Source organism: Aquila chrysaetos, chromosome 7 (genome assembly GCF_900496995.4).
Source record: "Aquila chrysaetos chrysaetos chromosome 7, bAquChr1.4, whole genome shotgun sequence".
Lineage (NCBI taxonomy): Eukaryota > Metazoa > Chordata > Aves > Accipitriformes > Accipitridae > Aquila > Aquila chrysaetos.
In genome coordinates, this window is record NC_044010.1 from 15,927,047 (window position 1) to 15,945,630 (window position 18,584).

The following is an 18,584-nucleotide window of genomic DNA, read 5'->3' on the forward strand; positions in this document are numbered from 1 at the left end:
ACACTGCAAGTGCCATGTATTTGTTCAAGTCTTCACCTAGCAAGAGCAGAATCCCTTCTAAACTCTGTCAGGTTCATGCTGATCTTGCAACATTGTGTACAGCCACATGGTTCACATTTTTAATTTTGTACATCAAGTAATTTTAATCCAATCTTTTAAAGAACGCTGTTTTCCAGTCCTTTAAAACAGTTATTTAAGAGAAATCTTCAGGTAATACTGAGTCAATTATAGAGAGCTGAAGTATAGCTTGTTGAACAACAAAGAAACAGTTGATTAGTATTAAACAAGAATATACAACTAGAAAGTTAAGGTGAGGTAAAGCTTAAAAGATGGGAGTGAAATGCTGTATAGGCATGTGAACCACTTCTAATGCTGACAATAAGATCACAAAAGACATTAACAAATAGGAAAGGCATCCCAAGTGGCACAAACCCAATTTTTATACATTTGAAATACGAAATCTTTTATTCAGGAAAAAGTAAAAAAGAGTAAAGTAAAAACAAACAAAAAAAGGCTGCAGAGGAAGAGAAATAATTTCATTTAAGAGCAACCCTTCCATTTTGAACAGCCACAAACATTTCAAGCACCTACATCATAACTGCTCACATAATTAATTCAGCATAGCAGTCAGAAACAGGAATACTGAGACAGCCACAGTTCAGCAGTCTACACTTTGCTGTAAGAAAATTTTTCCTGAAGACAGATGCCACCCGGAGGAACAAAACCAGAAAAACAATCGGCTGCCTGACCAGAGGCAAGGCAAGGAGAGATTAGAACTGCAAGTCTCTCTCTCCTCCCGAGACTCCCAGTCTGCGTTCACAGAACAAACCCGCACAGCCAACAGCAGCAGCAATTTTCCGAAGGAAGACAAAGCAAGCCGCGCTCTGGCTACAAGGCAAGCAAAAGAAAAAGCAGACTGGCCTCTCAGAAAGGGCTGCAAGAAGAAAGCATACGTATTTCTCCTAAAGGCAAGCACAACCGTGAACACTACTTTTCAGTTGCCTAGGATGACGCCCGCGTTCAGTGTGTGCCGCTAAGCCAGAGGACAGGGGTTTTTACTCACTAACTATAATTTTTTTAAGTGGATTGTCAGCAGTGATTCTCTGTTTAGGAAACCTGTGTTCTCTCAGCTGAGAAAATTATGCCTTCTGGGGAAAAGAATTGTTCGGGCCATGCCCATAACTCCCATGGAGAGCTGAGCATTTAGATTTAACAGCTGATAAGCAGACACAAACATGACAGCTTCATTTCCTTTCTACTTTCCTAAACGGTATGTTAATGCACATTGGGAAATGTAGATCTATCTGGAATGGTAATTAGTTCTGTTAATTAAGCTCTCCAAGTATGGATATGGAAGATATCCATGAGACTTTAAAGTAAAATTGCATACTGCAGGACTATTCTCTTCCAATGTCGGTACTATGCCCAGAAAGGGAATCCAGGATCACAATCCTTAATCCTAGACAGTGAATTCCACGCAGCAGCTCCGAAGTGTGAAAGTCATCTATACAAGTCTCTAGACCTCACCAAGAATACCAATAGTTACTTCAACACAACATTACAATATACAATCATACAAATATGTATAATTTAGAAAAAGTGTGGGAGGAGGGTGTTCCCTAAATGTAAACCATGGAGAACAGATAAGTGAAGACACCTTACATCTCTCTAGGCAACAGCTTTGGGCTACATTTTAAGTGCTCCACATCTAAAATCTTCTCCTGAGAATGGAGAAAAATTTTCTTAGAGCAAAGTGTAGACACCCTGAATTCTAACACTACACACACATCCAAAAACCAGCACAATAGACTCCCGGTCCAAAAATGAAATATAAGCAGGGAGATACATACAGAAGGAAGGATCCAAGTTAAAGGAGTTTAGAATATGGCAGGAGTCCCATCCTATCTGGAAAGACTATTGTGTCGTGGTAAGCAGAAAGAGGAAGATATCTAATCAGAATATAGGCTTCATGGCTTTCTTTGCTACTACTGCTGCTTTTAGCAATAAATTCTAATGGAAGGGTTAATATTCCTAGAAGATTAAAATCCTGATCTATTAAGAAATTAAAAAAAATACAATGCTCACTGTATTAACTTTGGGCATAGGAGACCTGGTTTCGGACTTCCCCATTTCTAACATATGGGCAAGTCATGAGAAAATCCACAAGAGATAGGCACCAATTTGACCCTGATGGTACCTTTAATAAGGTAATTCCACAACAAGAGAGAAGTACCATATTTAAATATCTTTAAAGACTTGCCCTTAGTGCCTCAGTTTATTATCTGTAAAAATCCTTCCTGCCTCACAGGATATTGTGAGGAAAGATCATGAGGCTCTCAGGTACTGCAGCTGCAGTGACAATGATCTAAACCAGAGACATGTGGCTTCATTCCAGTCCCAGAACAGAGAAGATCAGCTAGAAATAGTTCTGAATGCAAGGTAAATCTTTAAAAATCTCTACATTCAGATGTGCAGCATGAAAAAACTGGAAGGGTGGTGAAATCATATAGGTTGTAATGAGTAAGAATAACCTAGAATGTGTCAGTGAGAATAGATAAGGAAAAAAAACTTCAAAGACGAAGAATTAGAGTTGGTGGAGTTTTTTGGTATAGCAGGGGGGGTTGTTTCTGTTGTTGTTTGGGGTTTTTTGTGTTTGTGGATTAGGTTGGGGTGAGTTTTTGTGGAAGAAGCAACATCTGTATGTTTCACTTCAAAACAAGGCATGCAATCTTCAGAACAGTTCCCTGGATAAGTGTACTTTTTGCTGGGTGAAAAACTGGCTGGATGGACAAGTGCAGAGGGTTGTGGTGAATGGGGTGCAATCCAGTTGGCAGCGGGTCACAAGTGGTGTTCCTCAGGGTTCAGTGTTGGGCCCTGTTCTGTTTAATATCTTCATCAATGATTTGGATGAGGGGATTGAGTGCACCCTCAGCAAGTTTGCAGATGACACCAAGTTGGGAGGCAGGGTCCATCCGCTCGAGGGTAGGGAGGCTCTACAGAGGAATCTGGACAGGCTGGATCGATGGGCTGAGGCCAATCGTATGAAGTTCAACAAGGCCAAGTGCCGGGTCCTGCACTTTGGTCACAGCACATGCAGCGCTACAGGCTTGGGGAAGAGTGGCTGGAAAGCTGCCCGGCAGAGAAAGACCTGGGGGTGCTGGTTGACAGCCAGCTCAATACGAGCCAGCAGTGTGCCCAGGTGGCCAAGAAGGCCAACGGCATCCTGGCTTGTATCAGAAATAGTGTGGCCAGCAGGAGCAGGGAGGTGATTGTTCCCCTGTACTGGGCACTGGTGAGGCCGCACCTCGAGTACTGTGTTCAGTTTTGGGCCCCTCACTACAGGAAAGACATGGAGGTGCTGGAGCGTGTCCAGAGAAGGGCAACCAAGTTGGTGAGGGGCCTGGAGCACAAGTCTTAGGAGGAGTGGCTGAGGGAGCTGGGGCTGTTTAGTCTAGAAAAAGAGGAGGCTGCGGGGAGACCTTATTGCTCTCTACAACTACCTGAAGGGGGGTTGTAGTGAGGTGAGTGCTGATCTCTTCTGTCAAGTGGCTGGAGATAGGATGAGAGGAAATGGCCTCAAGTTGAGGCAAGGGAGATTTAGGTTAGATATTAGGAAAAATTTTTTTACTGAGAGGGTTGTCAGACATTGGAAGAGGCTGCCCAGGGAAGTGGTTGAGTCACCATCCCTGGAGGTATTCAAAAAGCGAGTAGATAAGGTACTTCAGGACATGGTTTAGTGGGCATGGTTGATGGTTGGACTTGATGATCTTGAAGGTCTTTTCCAACCTCAATGATTCTATGATTTGATGCCAGTAATCTGAATTGGGATGGCTGATTGTGCATTGCTATAATTTTTAGAGACCACTCAGACATAAAAAACATGGCCAAGTACTATTGAGATCAGATAGCCAAGTGACCAGAAACAAAAGAACCCAAACTGACAAGAATAAATCAAGACTAATTTTATCAGTTATGTCCAAAAGCTCCAGAACTGGTTGCCGCTGTCTCTATCTCAAACAATAAAAGGGGGGAGGGGAGGGTCGGTATGCAAAGAAGAAAGGGATGCTATAATGAAACAGCTTGACCAAGGTCACCCAGGGAAAGAAAAGAAAAAAAAACCAAACCAAAACACACAAACAAAAAAACCCACCACCAAAACAAACAAAACCACCAAAAAACCCACAGAGCTGGGGCAGAAGCCAGCACTCCCATGCCCAGTCAAGGTGATGAACCTGTCTTCATATTCCTGATGCCTCTAGAAACAGAAACACATGGAAAAATACAGCGATTCTTTTGTCCAGGGGATGGTATGCAAAAAAAAGCCAAGTCTCCAGCACCACAAGTTAAAGTGTGTCAATAACCTGTGTTAAATAGCTGAGTGCTTGCAGCTGTATGAAATAATTCAGATTAGCTTTGTCCTTAATAAAAGCAGATTACAGTCAAAAGGTCAAAAAGGTGTTGAGCATTCTTATACACAGACAGTTACTGTATGCCCTTCAGAGTAAGTGGTTACCATAAGGTAATCTGTTTGTATGTGAAGTCCTGTCTTCTAATGCCCAGTCAAGATAGACCACACTATCACAGCCAAACAGACAGGTAGCCCTATCCTAAACCACTATAGACTGAAAAATTCACCCACCAAAGAGGATTATACTGAATGTGGTTGAACAGATTTTGCTACACCAATTTCTAATTAATTTAACATTTTGGTTTGCCCTTAGAAAGGAAAACATCAGGTATCAGTACACAAAACCTCCTCTTCACAAGCCTGATATGAGATTGATTTAACACACAGCAGAATGGCAATAAACATTGGAAGTTTTACTTAGTGTTCAAAATCCAACATGCAACACAATCTTTTTTCAAAAGTTTTTATTTTATGCTGCTGCCTGAAAAAAATGCTAAATACAAGAAACAAGGAAATTAAACATAAAAAGAATAACCTCCATATTATAACCTAAAACAAGCTAGTGAAAGAGAGCCCATTCCCATGGCAGAGAACTCAGAATGCTAGCTACAGTTCAAAGTGCATGGAGTCTTGCTTATTGTTGTCTGCAAACCAAAGAATAAAAAAGCAGAAGATTGTATTTGTTTTAACTCAATAAATTTTACATTTTGTGTAATGAGGATGAGAGTAGTTGTACAGCTTCAAAGCTCTACTAGGAATCTAATAAGAAATATTAGCCCTTTGGGAAGGAGCAGATGATGTAATGGACCACTTACCCTAGACCGACTCCTTGAGAATCTCAATGACTAGAATAACCAACCTAGCATTTCAGAGGTTTGATAAGCAAGCCTTTCCTAAATGACTAAGAGTTCAAAATTAAGACAAACCTGAGAAACTTCTGGCAGCATCAGTGCAAAAAAAATAAATTCCATTTTCACACTACAGGAGGAAGTTTTAGATACAGAAAACCTTCTTAAGCAAAGTAGCAAACATTCAGTCTGTAGGGCTCAGTCGCATATGGTGGCTTGGCACTCGTACTAAGGAACATTCAGGATATCACAGACAATACAAGAATGCTGAGATCTTGAAAACGTAGTGGCAAAGCGACAATCTTCGCAAGAGCTGTGCTCAAATTAAAAAACCAAAAACTTCTTTTAAAAGAAGTCTCTTCCAGGGAGTCTCAGGAGTTTAGGTCAAAAAGCTGGCATGGAGACCAGAGAGGCATTTGGTGACAGCATAGCCACCTGCTGAGGGCACGCTGTGACCTCACCATTGGCTCAGGAATGAGGGCTGCCATTTGAACAGTTGATCCTTTCCCTCCTCCATCTCAACTTGAGGGACTATGTTGTCATGAAGAGGGCAAGATCATCTTGCTGCTCTAACTGAATAGGATTCTTCTTTTCTTGTAGGATACATTTCAGCCATACCAGCTCAGAGGCAAATAATAACAGAGTTGGCAGAAGTACACATCTCAGGGCAGGAAGAACAGGATCTCTCATGCACCACAGTCTTGGAGTATAGTGTTAAGACTCAAAGTCATCTAAATTTTTATCTGGAAACCTGCAGTTCCACTAGTCCCATGCCCACAACCCTTCACAAGAGCAGATTTATGTGTATTTCAGCTGGTTTAAAGATTCCTACCTCTGCATGTCAGACTCAGTGCTTTTTGAAGCTGTGGCATGGATCTCAATGGAAATTTGTTTTTGCAAGTGCCAACATGGTGGTGTAAAATCATTCTGAAGACATCACGACTACTTAAAAATGTTCAGCTTATTTTAAGAGTAGTAATAAGTGTTTTCCATTGCAGGGCTCTGCCTCAAGGCACTAGGTACTATTGTTGAAAATTTGTAGTTCCTATGTAAGCAAAGAAACACAGTTTCAAGTAGTTAAAACTAAGCCTCTTAACTAGTATGTTCTTTCATTACTTATTTCAATAAGTCTTCAATGGAAGCCACTAAAAGTCTTTACTTCTACTATGTCACTAGTCTTATACAGAAATTACCAAATAAAACTCAAAATTCAGGCCCTAAGTCTGTTTTGTGCAGACATATGATTGAAAATTCACAGTGGTCTCTTCCGGGTGTACGTTACGTGTTCTTAAAGAAAAAAGATGAGGAACAATATAACCTGATGGAATTTAAAAACACAAGTTATCAACAAGATATTCCTGGGAAAATTATTCTCCTATTAGTGTTGGAAGAAATATGCATTAGCTGTCACTCACTGTTTATTGTGTTGGTAAAATGTATTTATACATAAGCTCCTTTTCATCTTTATAGAACTTTCAAGTAGTATTAAAATCATATTGCTAAATTGCATGATACAGCCCCACCTACCTCAGAAACTCTTCCTCTTATTCTACCCAACATGGAGGCTTTTAGTCCAGTGGTTCACAGACTTGGCAGTGGTGGTAGGTGCATTACACTCAGTATACAGCACAATTCCCAACAAAAGCATCTCCATGCTAGTGATTGGCAGTTAACACTAATCAACAGTTGCTGTAGCTGAACCATGGATGTGGCAGCTGCATCTCCTCACACACTGTTCTACTTCCAGCAGCTGCCGCAACCATCCTGGCACAGCTGAGACCTACATTTGCTGCTCAGGACCAGGATGAAGATCTGCTCCCAGTATCAGCTGAAGATTGCTCTGATCAGTGAACAGAACATCCCTGCAGGCAGGTGGGGAGGCAGAGTTTGGCTCAGATTTGCGAGGCTGGGGAAGATGACTACAGGTACAGCTCCATGATGGACTAAGACGACATAGGTTAAATGACAACAGGAGAGGCTACATGACAAATGGTGCATGGTAAGGGGGAGGGGGACGACAGAACAAAGGTTCATCTTCCATACTCAGGCAGCTGTAGCCACTGCCATTAATCACAGCATCCACATCTACCACAAGTAGATGTACTACTGCCACTCACACAGTATTCTACCAGAACACCTCAAGTTAGATTCCATTTTAGACAATCCATTCTTGCATAAAATAAGCCAATTATACTGAAAGTTCATTAAATGCCAGCATCACCTCCCTCCCCACACAGCTAAGCTGGCCAATTACAGGTGGATGGGAAAGTGAGTTTAATTCCTTTGCAGGGAAGGGGGGGTGTAAAACCTTGCTCACACGGAGTGAAGAAAAATTTGACTGATTACAATCAATAACATTTATTATGAAATTTCTTATGCAACATGATCAACAGGGGAAAAAAAAAAAAATCCACCTTGCCATGAAAAGCCAGATTTCAAGGTGGATTTTACTTGCCTTGTGATCTACAAAATAGACTGATAAGAGTCATTGTTATTTCTTTAAGTAGCCTTGTTGACATTTTCTCTGGAATTACTATTTTCATAACAGTATATGCTTATAAAAGCATATACTCCAGGAGGTGAGGTGGTAGCATTAAGAAGCAGTGCCAAAAATAAAAATAGCGGGGCATTTTCTGTTAATCATTACATATTTAACTGCGTTACACAAGCTAATAGAAATACTTCATGTCAGTGAAAATGCAGAACTAGAAGATGAAAGCAAGCACAAATACCAAACCAAATACGTATCCTTGAAAATAATTTGGAAAGAAGTAGAAGTTGAGAGAACATAAATTCCAAATTCCAAGAAATACCTCTTTGCTTCACAATTTCCAGACAACTTAGGCATGAGTTATGCTATCCCACATCAATTATTTCCACCTTTCAAGATTCTGCCATAAAAATCAACTCCCCAAAAGATGACCTTTAAACTATTAGCAAATTTTGTCATTTAAGTACTAAAAAGTTTAGTTGCAATTTTAGGTTTAAGATACAATGTTTTACACTGGTTTCAGTTTTTTATATGCATGCTTACATTTCAGTGCTATTTTGCTTCTCTTTAGTAAGAAGAGCCTGTCTGATTTATTTTTAAAAAGGTGCACACTACAAAGTTCACATTTTAAACCTATCTAGGTCTGACCCATAGCTGGTACTTTTCACCCGAACTCTGGAACAGATACCTGTCCAAAACAGAGAAAAATAAATAATCAAGAAGGCTTAAGAGAAGATTTCTATAGCTTTAAAGTCTTGTGGCAAACATTTCCTCATAACTCTGATTTAGCCCTATTTCCTTGCTTGTTTTTGAAAGAAACAGGAAGAAATTATGAACTTCCCTGAGGTATGTAAGTGTAGCTGGGGCACAGAGGCAACATGTTGAGAAGAAAAGAAAACATCTGTATTTCCTTCCCGTTTTCTTCCACCTGAAATAAATTCTTTGGCTGCAGTTTGTCTTCTTTTCTGGAAGCATTTACACAGTATCTAATGCTATCCACCACCATGACTACCCCTGGGGCTTTTATGAGGGTGGGAACAATCAGTATAAGAATTACTAGGGACATCAAAGAGACAAAACATTTATTGAAGAGGGAAGAGGAAGAGAGAGTGTGAGGTAACGAGGGTCCTACTGTATTTACCTTATGTGCCAAGCATGTGGACAGCAATAAAAACCATGTAGGGAGCAATTTTGGTCAGAGAAAGAACACGGCAGCCTAATGGGAGGCCTTTGTTCTTCAAAAGGGTCTCCTTTTCCCCTTTTGTGCTTCACTTAATTCATGGCATCTGAGCTGCTCTTGAACTTGACAGACAGAGAGAAGGAGGGGGGAGAGATGGAGAAAGGGGGAGACAGAGACACAAAGAAAGAAAAAAGAAAAAAGGACTTCAAAGAGTTTTCCTTTGAAAATTCAGTTGTGCTGTATGCATTGCTGAAGGTTTTAGATTCAAAAAAAGGGCAGAAAACATTTCATATAATTTCATCATGGGGATAAATTGTCCAATGCTCTTATTAAGAAAGCTAGAAGAAAGGAATAGAACAAAAATTAAAAAAAAAAAAAATTATCTATCTGAGCTAAGGAATATACATAAAATAGAATTACTCCCCTGGGTGCTTTTTATTTATTTTCATGTTAAATCTTATTCTCAATGGATCCCAATACATTTATCAAAACCTTATCAAAAACATCTGGCTTCCAGCAGTCACCTGAACATACATTTTCTGTACAGCCCCATCAGAATTCCCAGCCCAGTGATTCCTGCTCGGACAGCAGCAGGAGAGCATCACCACAGCCAGCGCCATCTGGGGGGCCAGCTCACAGCTGAGTGAGTACCAACTGGATCCCTCCGGTGCAATGTGAGGCTGCTCTATGCAAACTGTTCGAAATCAGCACTTCCTGAAAAACTCTTTATCGTTACTTACAACAATCAACACACATTAATTCTTCAAAAGACGAAGTGGCTTGAACTTGGTTATCTAAAGAAAAAAACATTAGGGTGTATCCGAGACAGGCTCAAGTTCAGTCCCCTCCTCTCTGAATTGCTTGAGCATGCTGTGATAGCTCGCTAACAGCAGTTAATATTAGTTCACGTAATATATACGGCTTTTCACCCTCTTTAAATATCCATGCCATAGGCAATATTCATATGAAATAATTCATAACTGCAGACTGCACTTTTCTCAAGCATCTTTTTCTGTGTGCTAGACCACCTCCTCACCTCAATACGGTGCATCAACTACTTACACATCATTTATATATTCCTCTGTGGATTTTTATCTATGATGTATATACTGAAAATGTTTGCCAATAGTATTCATAATAAAACATGAGACTACAAAATAGAGAGATTTATGTGTCAATATCACAATAAATTAAAGTTAATTCAATAACAGATTTTTAAAGCATAAGGATCTTAAGTTGTCCCCTTATCGATAATTAACCTATCTCCTTCCTGATTTACATATTCTGACAACATAAGCATCTACCTCCAGCACAATATTTCCAGAGTGCAGAAAGTAACAGTAAATCCATAATGTAACTTTCCTACTTGATAATGCTCTTTTCATTACTTGACTATTCTAATTAGAGAACAGATCTTTTCTTCATCTGAACAAAAAAGGTACCCAAAAAAATCAAAATTTTTAAATCAATTCCATAACTTCAAACATATTTCTTCCTTTTTCAAATAGGACTATAAAGTACATCCATTTTTAAGGATATGTATTTTAATGAGCCTGCGCAAGATTAATTTTATTTAAAAGTCCAAAGGCACAATCAGACTATGCAAATTATACAAAAATGCATGCTTATAAACTGACAAGCAAATAAGCCTCCAGCAGTTGCCAGTTCAGCCACTGACATAGCAGAATTTAGTTGCCATTATGCTTTATGAAGAGGTTTGTCTCACAGTGGCAGCATATTTATAACCTATTATGCTACCTGTAAGGTAACCTGGGAAACACCATGAAATAAAATTGGTAGAAATGTTTATCACAAGCTTGCTTTCTATGATTAAGAACTCTGTTTTCTGAAGTAATTTGGTTTTGTTTGGTTTTGGGGGTTGTTGGGTTTTTGTTTTGGTTTGGTTTTTTTTCAAATTTGGGGGAATTACACTAGAAAGATTTACAGAACCTGTACCTATTACATCAACTTTACAAGCTAGACTAAATGTATTTCAGATTACAGGTACTGAGTAGAAGCTAAAAAGATGGAAGCAATTTAAGTAATTGAAGATAAAAATTCAATCCGTTTTGTGCACCAGGAGTGTCTTTGAGTATTAATTAAATTTACAAAACACTTTGAATACTGACAGCGTTACAGCCATATAAAGCAGACAGCACTGGAATAGTTCTGATGTACTAATTATAGAAATGTAAAATATTTGAGACCATTACTAACATAACTTTGGGTAAGTGTAGAGAAGTTGAATCCAAAGATTCTGCTGCCTTCTCTTGGAACTTGTTTGCCCCCATACTTTTTTCTTTGCAAGAGGAGGTTTACCTTTGCCACCCAAAAATCTTACACATACCTGAAGAGTACTGCAGCCACAAGTATCTGGTGATGCTGGACAGCATTTAAGCTCCTACAGCTGGCAAAGCAAATATATTAGTGACTACAGAGAATTCTGGCTGTTTCTGAGAATTCTCATATATTTTAAAAAAACCCAAACAAACAAACAAAAAAACCAAACAAAACCATATACAAACATGTTAAAATTACTTTTATTCTGCCAAACCCCAGAGTTTTGACCATCTTAAACATGCCATTCTGTGAACACTGGCTTGTCTGCTAAGTTTTCATATACTGTGTTTGACGAAAGCTTATGTTTGGGACATTTTTAAGGATGGATTTATATATGTTAACACTTCAGTGCCTGTAACAAGGGACCATCTTACTGTCTTCTCACAGCATTCCTAGGATCCCTCCCCTTCCCTGGCTCATTTTTATGGAACTTGCAGGAAATTTTCTAAACATATCTGCCTTTCTGTCAAAATCAACCAAAAGATGAGAAAGTTAATCAGGCAACTAGAAAAAAAGACACACCACCACTTAAGAAACGAAGTTAAAAATTAATTCTTTCCTGCAATAAGAGATTCAATTTGTATGAAACCTTTCTTCTAGCTTAAGCCTAATAGTCCCAACAACCAGCTTCTGACAATTCTCAGCCAAAAGAAAGATGAAAAACTAGCTTTATGCAGCAGAACATTTCAAGTATATGGATAGAAAATACCAAATGCTGGACAAACAATACCTATCATGATGGTATTGACTGACAGAAGAGTCAAACCACTCCTTCAGTAGACTGGTCCCGAATCATTTTATCACATGCACACTGGAGAACAAGGTGTCAAGCACAGCTTCTGAAGAAAAGACACTTCTAGAGTGCAACTATCACTTAATATTTGGGGCAACAAGCAGAGTATAGTCATATACCACACCTGAACCAGTCATTGAGAAATAGTGCATAAAGCAACCCAAATAAAATATACTACATTAATCCAGCACACAGATCACAAAAGAGAAGTAGTCATTCATTATGACACTGACTGGAAGCAGCAGCTGTATTATTTCAAAGTTAAAAAGAAATCTCATCTGTTTATTCTGTTAGGGCAGCTTCCAGGCATATGCTCACTTAGCTTTCAGACAGGGAATATGCATATTGTATAAATAGCTTTCACACAGTCTTCCTCCTGTGATGTGCACAGCAATCACCTGTCTACTTAGAGGCTTTCTATTCTTGAAGTCACTATGTAGATTATGTATTCTATCTTAAACTACTTACTTCCCTTAATTGTGCATGTCCACTGGGAATACTTCAGAGAATGTCTCCAGAAATGTTGCCATGCTACCAAAAACAGGTAATTGCTCCGATTTTTTTATTTTACTTTAAGATACATCAGATTTCAGGGCTACACTAGACTCATGGTAAGAAGTAAAAAAACCCTAATAATAAGCATAATAATAATCCCTCCATATTCTCATCTTCTTTTTACTGTTCTGATATTATTTCCTAATCAAACCACAGCACCAAGAAGATGAACAAGTATGAACTCTAGGCTTCCTACTAGTGTCTGTAGAAAAACTACAAAATCAAACCAGAACTGGAAGCAATCAGGCAAAATATTTCTTCATTCCAAAGATACCTTACTAATATCAGATTGCTTCTTTAGAGAGAACCTCAGGCAGACTAGAAACAGCACTGTTCTAAACTGAAGTAAATACAGGTTATTACGCAAAGTTCTTGACTTTCCATCCTCTCCTGATGCACCTGTACACTTGACTTTACCACTGCACTTGCCTAGCAAGTGGCAGCAAGAATCAATCTAGCAGAAGCTTGGTGGTGGGCGGGTGGCAGCACAAATAAAAGGAATACTGGATGGGGATGGAAACATGAGATCCTCCCTGTTTGGCAGCAACCCACACTTGTGTCACTTTAAAAAAAAAAAAAAAAAAAAAAATCACCACAGAACTAAGGGCATCATACTGGTGCCACACTTCACCAAAACAGATAAGCCAGGCTGCAAGTTAGCTGCACAAATATGATGTGAAGGGACAAGATTTCCCCAAAGAGCAAATGCTCCCATTGCTTCCCTCTGTCAGACAGTTACTATGTGCCACCAGGGGAGTTAGTTCCCCTAGCTGATGTGGAGGAAAACCAACCATGAAAAGAGTGATAGATTTCCATTCAATCAGTAAATTAAACCAGCTATATTTTAATTGCTCTATTACAACACAAAACACTTGGGGAGGAAAGGTATAAAAACTAACGGGCAAAGGCAAGAGGATCTCCTTAAGCAGGGGCCAGATATCAGATAAACTGTAATGTGAAACTGCACTAGACGTAACATTTCTGCAGGATTTAAGAGCCGGTGTGCTTATAGGAGCCATAGTATAGATAAAACCCACTCTCAAAAAAAGACCATCAAGAGAAAAAATAAGAAATTACATCTTCATTAAATTCCAAAATCCAAAACCCTCAACTTGGTTGGTACAAGACTCTGTAACATGACAAATTCTATCACTGCTTACCTTTAGTACCCCTAGATATTTATATACATGCCCATATCAAACTGAGTTTATCTGATAGCCAGTATACATGCATGCCTTTTCCACCCACTCTCACTACACTTTTATAAAACAGTACATTCCATGGAGGCAGATTTGGGGGATATGATCTGCCATTTTTGCAGTTGAACAGAAGCATACTTACACTTGCTCTACCTGCTTCCATTTTCTGTCATTTTGTTAATTAGCAAGTCCTGAATGATCATGGGATTCTGCAGCAATATTAAGTCAGTTTAGTTTTTTCTTCTTCCAAGATTTGTCAGTTCAAAAGTCAATATCAAAACAGTGTGGTCCAACAAGTGGTCAATGGCTATTCCCATCTTTGCAACTTCTTCCATAAGGTAAGAATGTCTCTTAAAGAAAGAAATACTGCCTAGGCAGCTCAGCTTTTCTTATATGCATATTCTTATCCAGAGATAGACTTGCTACTAAGTAAGTAGAAGTCCACAGAGCAGTTGCTGTATCAGCTCTCCCTAAGCCAAGAGTGCCACCCACCTTCAGCTTCATGAGTTGTAAACCCTGCCTTTTTTTTTTTCAGCCTCCCCATCTTTCTCTCACAGCAGCTGCTGCTGTTGGAAAAAGAGAACCTATTGTTTGAATGAGAGATACACTACTGCTTACACAAATATAGGATTGGATAGCACTTCTGTATCCCAAATAAGGTAAGGTTTGGCCCATATAGAGTACAACTTGTTGAGTAGTCTCAATTTCTGCTGAGGAGTTTACGTAAGCTTCCCAAATCTGGTAACGCAGGAAAACAAGGAACCAAGTCCTTATCCCAAACAGTCAAATGAAGCTTATAAAGACAGTAGCCTTGAGACCTATGGCTTCAGTGTAATCCAAAAGCTTCAGTTAAATGGTGCTATAAAAACTATATATTGTTTCACTACGTCTTGATAACAACACATTCTATTTTTTGTAGTGGAAGAGCACTATCTCCCTGATACCTCCTTTAAAATTACTCTACCAGAAGAGTCTACCTCTTGTCTTGGCATGACACAACTTCCATGGCAACGAGAAATACCCTTCGTGATTATTTTAGAGAAGCCGGGAGACTCATAAGGGAAACTACAGTAGAGGGAACAAGTTCCTTCATGACAAGGCTTTGTGCACCATGCACTAATGGGTGTTTAAACAAAGACTGACTCATTTCCTCTCAATTTATTTGATCTTTTACTATACTGAGATGGCAATAGCGAACATTTGACATCACCTTCATTTTAATGGCAACTGATGAAGATATCACAGATACATGATTATTGCTTCACAAAAGCTGCAGCTCATACCAGTCAGTTCACAAATGCCACCTAGGAAAGGCATCCCTTAACTCCTTCTGACAATTGCTTACATTTTGCAATGCACTGTTGGTGACTCCTCACTTGGCTGTCCCTATGTATTAGTAACCGATTTGGGTTAATAACGAAAGATGCTTTTAAGAGCATTCACTATTAATTCTGTCAGAAAAGCATACTGCTACAATAGCTTTTGTATTTGTATGGCATTTCTTTCTCAGGAATCTGACATAACAGAGCCAAAGCTTTCTTGGTAGCCATACTTCTCTATTCTTACTAATGCTTGTTTTTGAGAATTCAAAACAAAAAGATTCCTGTCATCAGTGCTGGATTACTACATCTGTGATCTTTAAGTGTTAGTGAGCTCCAAAATAGCTAAGAGAACTATCCAAAGCTAACTGAATAGCACAATGCAGGTATTTGACAGCAATCAGAAGACCAAAGCCTGAACAGACAGTGCAATAAAAGCCAAATGCTGCAAAGGGTTACTGTAGCTTGAATAATGCTCTGTGAAAACTACAAATTGAATATTGAATAATAATGCAGACTGGGGATTTACAGAAAAAAAAAAACCTCTGCATCTAAAAATTAAATTCAAGACACTTGCTATTTCTTGGGCAGGACAGGTAAAAGAACATACCTTTGTGTATTGAGCCATATCTGGTCAGAAGTATCTTTTATCAGTGGGACAACGTTAGGGATTACTTACTAAAACAAAACTTAATTGAAATATTAGGGGAAGAAGGAAAAAATTAATTATTGATTACTGTACATTTATTCAGTATATTTTATCTAATGATCACATAATACATCCCAAACATTAAAACCTTAAGCACCCAACAAGGCAGGGAAGTTTTTGATTATTTGGGGCTTTGTTCTAGGGATGGCCTTTTTGTTTGGTTTTTGTTTGTTTGTCTTTCTGTTTCTTTTTCTTTTTTTTTTACCTGAAAGTGAAAGCAAATCAAAACCCTACAACTTGAGAAACTGAGGAACACATAAGCTAGGAAACTTGTTTAAAATACCATTTGGAGGCAGTATAAACCAGTGAAAATCTCTGAAGTCCTAGCCTCAGTTCTCTGAATTTACTCACATTAACATATTTAAAAGCAGCATACTAATATTTTACTTGGTAATCAACCCTTATTTTAAGGATTTTATTTCATTTTATGTTTTACTTTGCTATGGAACCTAGTATCTCAAAGATTCCCTTGCTCTGTCAACACACAAGTTTGTTGTCAAAACAATATTGCAAACCATTTCTTTTAACATATATTCTGTATCTTATTTCTTTGCTCCTCAGTTAACAGTGTGGTATTTATCCTGTTGAACTGGTTTTCTTATTTCCTATCTCACTTACAATATTCAAAACCTTAAACAGCAAGTACATTATGTATATGAAATACCTTTAGCTGAATATGTGCAAAGTAAACACATGAAACCTTAATGCAGGGAAGAAATTGCAACACCTCAGGGCAGAATTTTGTTCCAGGGAAAAGAGGAAAATCTGCTAATACTTATGAAATAAATGCCCTCAAGTAATTTCAGTTGAGACAAAAGAATCCCTAAACAACAATAAAATTAAAATTTGGTGATGATAGCTAGATGCCAAGAGTTGCAATGCTCCTGCAATAGGCAGTGCTGCTCTGTTGCTGGCTCCAAGATCACAGCTTGGAGACCTGGAAGCCTCTGACTTGGAAAGCAGAAAGACAATACTAAAACCTTTGGTTTATTATGCCCCTTTGAAAGACTGAATTTTTCAGCTTCCGGCAGACTTCCACAAGCACACTAAACTTCTTATTTGGAAAATATAACATCCAGCCTCTTTTCATGGCTAGTACTGTTGTACATTGCTACAAAGGATTCTTTGACTATCCCTATTCATCCCCGTACCAGCTTTAATTCTTTCATTCATATAGATCTTCAAGTTTTATCAGAATCCTGATGAACAGGCATGCTGTTCCCCAAGATCTACATGCAAAAATAAGTTTCTAACTATGAATGAATTATAATAGCATTCCTAGACCCTCCGTTACTATCACAATGTCATTAAATCAATTTGAGATATTACAGCTAAAAATACATTCACCTTTCAGGTGAAGAGCAACTGTGTACTTAATATTGTTGCTGGATTGGGCTCATTCATTTCATAGTGCTGAAGGAAGCTAAAGCTGTCTTTAAGTTTTATAATGACAGGTTTTTGTTCTGAAATGAAAGAAAGTAATTGGAACTATGGCTACTTCATAAAAGGACAACTCTTTACCTTGTGATATAATTTCCCCTCAGTTGCTGTTAAACAGCACATTAAATATTTGTTGTATAAGGGCAAGCAGTCTTTCCACAGAACAGCTGACACTCCATCAAATGGAAGAAGAGTTCAGAAAGAGTACTCATTTCTTCTCCTTTGCACATGAGGATTATTGATGTATGATCCTTTGCACATGAGGATGTCCCAAGGCTACCTTGAGACAAAACAGCAAGCACCAAGAACTGGGTTCTCAGGAAGAAAGTTACGAAGTGCCATATCATTTCTCAGTATTTGTCCATTCAGTTTTACCTTGAATTAAAGCATGCCATACTGATAAGACTCCTCTAACAAGCAGAGCGCATTCTTGCGGTGTTAGATTCATATTTGAGATTTGAGGAAGGTAGAGAGTGCCTTTGAATTGCTACTCAATTGAAAGGTGATCTAACTGCCATCGTCTGAAAAACCCAGGGAAGGGTGTTTCAAAATTACTGTTTTAAATATCAGAATGCCCCATTTTGCAGCAAAGGCATATGAAAATCTGTTTCTACTACAAATGTAAGTTCTGGTGCTCAACTGCAGCTTTGCACTGTCCCACCAGTTTACAATTCCAACTTGCAATGCATTTACAGACTCTCTATTCCTACACAGACTTTATAAGGGCAAAGAACTTCCTTGCTAGAACACTATAAATACAGAATAGGCTTTTATTACTGCAAACCTGGACTACCTTTTCAAGTCAAACAGTCATAAGACTTTGTATGCCAAACATTTGTTTCTGCTCACTGGAAGCATTAATGCTACAAGCAGTCTGGCTAGCACAGTTTTTGTCCTGTGCTTATGTCTCTGTAACAGTACCTTATCTGACCAACTTGTGTCTGGAGAACTTTTGTGTGTCTAGAAGTGAGACAAGGTATTATGCAGCTTCCTGTCCCAATTCCCATTTCAAAACAGTTTTTACTCAGTTATAGGTAGAACACACATCAATGCTGCTGCTCAAAGTCATCAAAAATACTGTTTTTAGGAAAATAAACTATATACATGAAGGCTATTATCTGCCTTAATCACTCAATAACTCACTACATAAAAATCAGAGCTGCCTAGCAGAAGCACTACATCCCAGTGTTGTACAAGTGGACTCCATTAAAGCCTACAAAGTCAAGTCACTCCAAATGGCATACAGGTATCCTGTAGCTGGAAGCAAGCTCTCCTGGTACTTTTTAGAGAAAACAATGTATT

General features: G+C 38.7%; 1 protein-coding gene across 9 annotated transcripts in view; it reads right to left on the reverse strand.

The window, feature by feature from the left end:
- The window catches only part of POU2F1 (POU class 2 homeobox 1), a 144,747-nt gene that overhangs the window by 106,098 nt on the left and 20,065 nt on the right, over positions 1 to 18,584 (reverse strand). Inside the window, exon 2 of one of the 9 annotated variants that reach the window (XM_030019579.2) lies at positions 11,275 to 11,334. The exons of 7 other annotated variants lie outside the window; for them this stretch is intronic. In XM_030019579.2, coding sequence (XP_029875439.1) covers positions 11,275 to 11,320 — 46 coding nt within the window. In that variant the 5' untranslated portion in view covers positions 11,321 to 11,334. Of the gene's footprint in view, positions 1 to 8,888; positions 11,203 to 11,274; positions 11,335 to 18,584 lie in introns of those variants that run through there. One more of the 9 variants, XM_041124983.1, reaches the window with a different exon arrangement.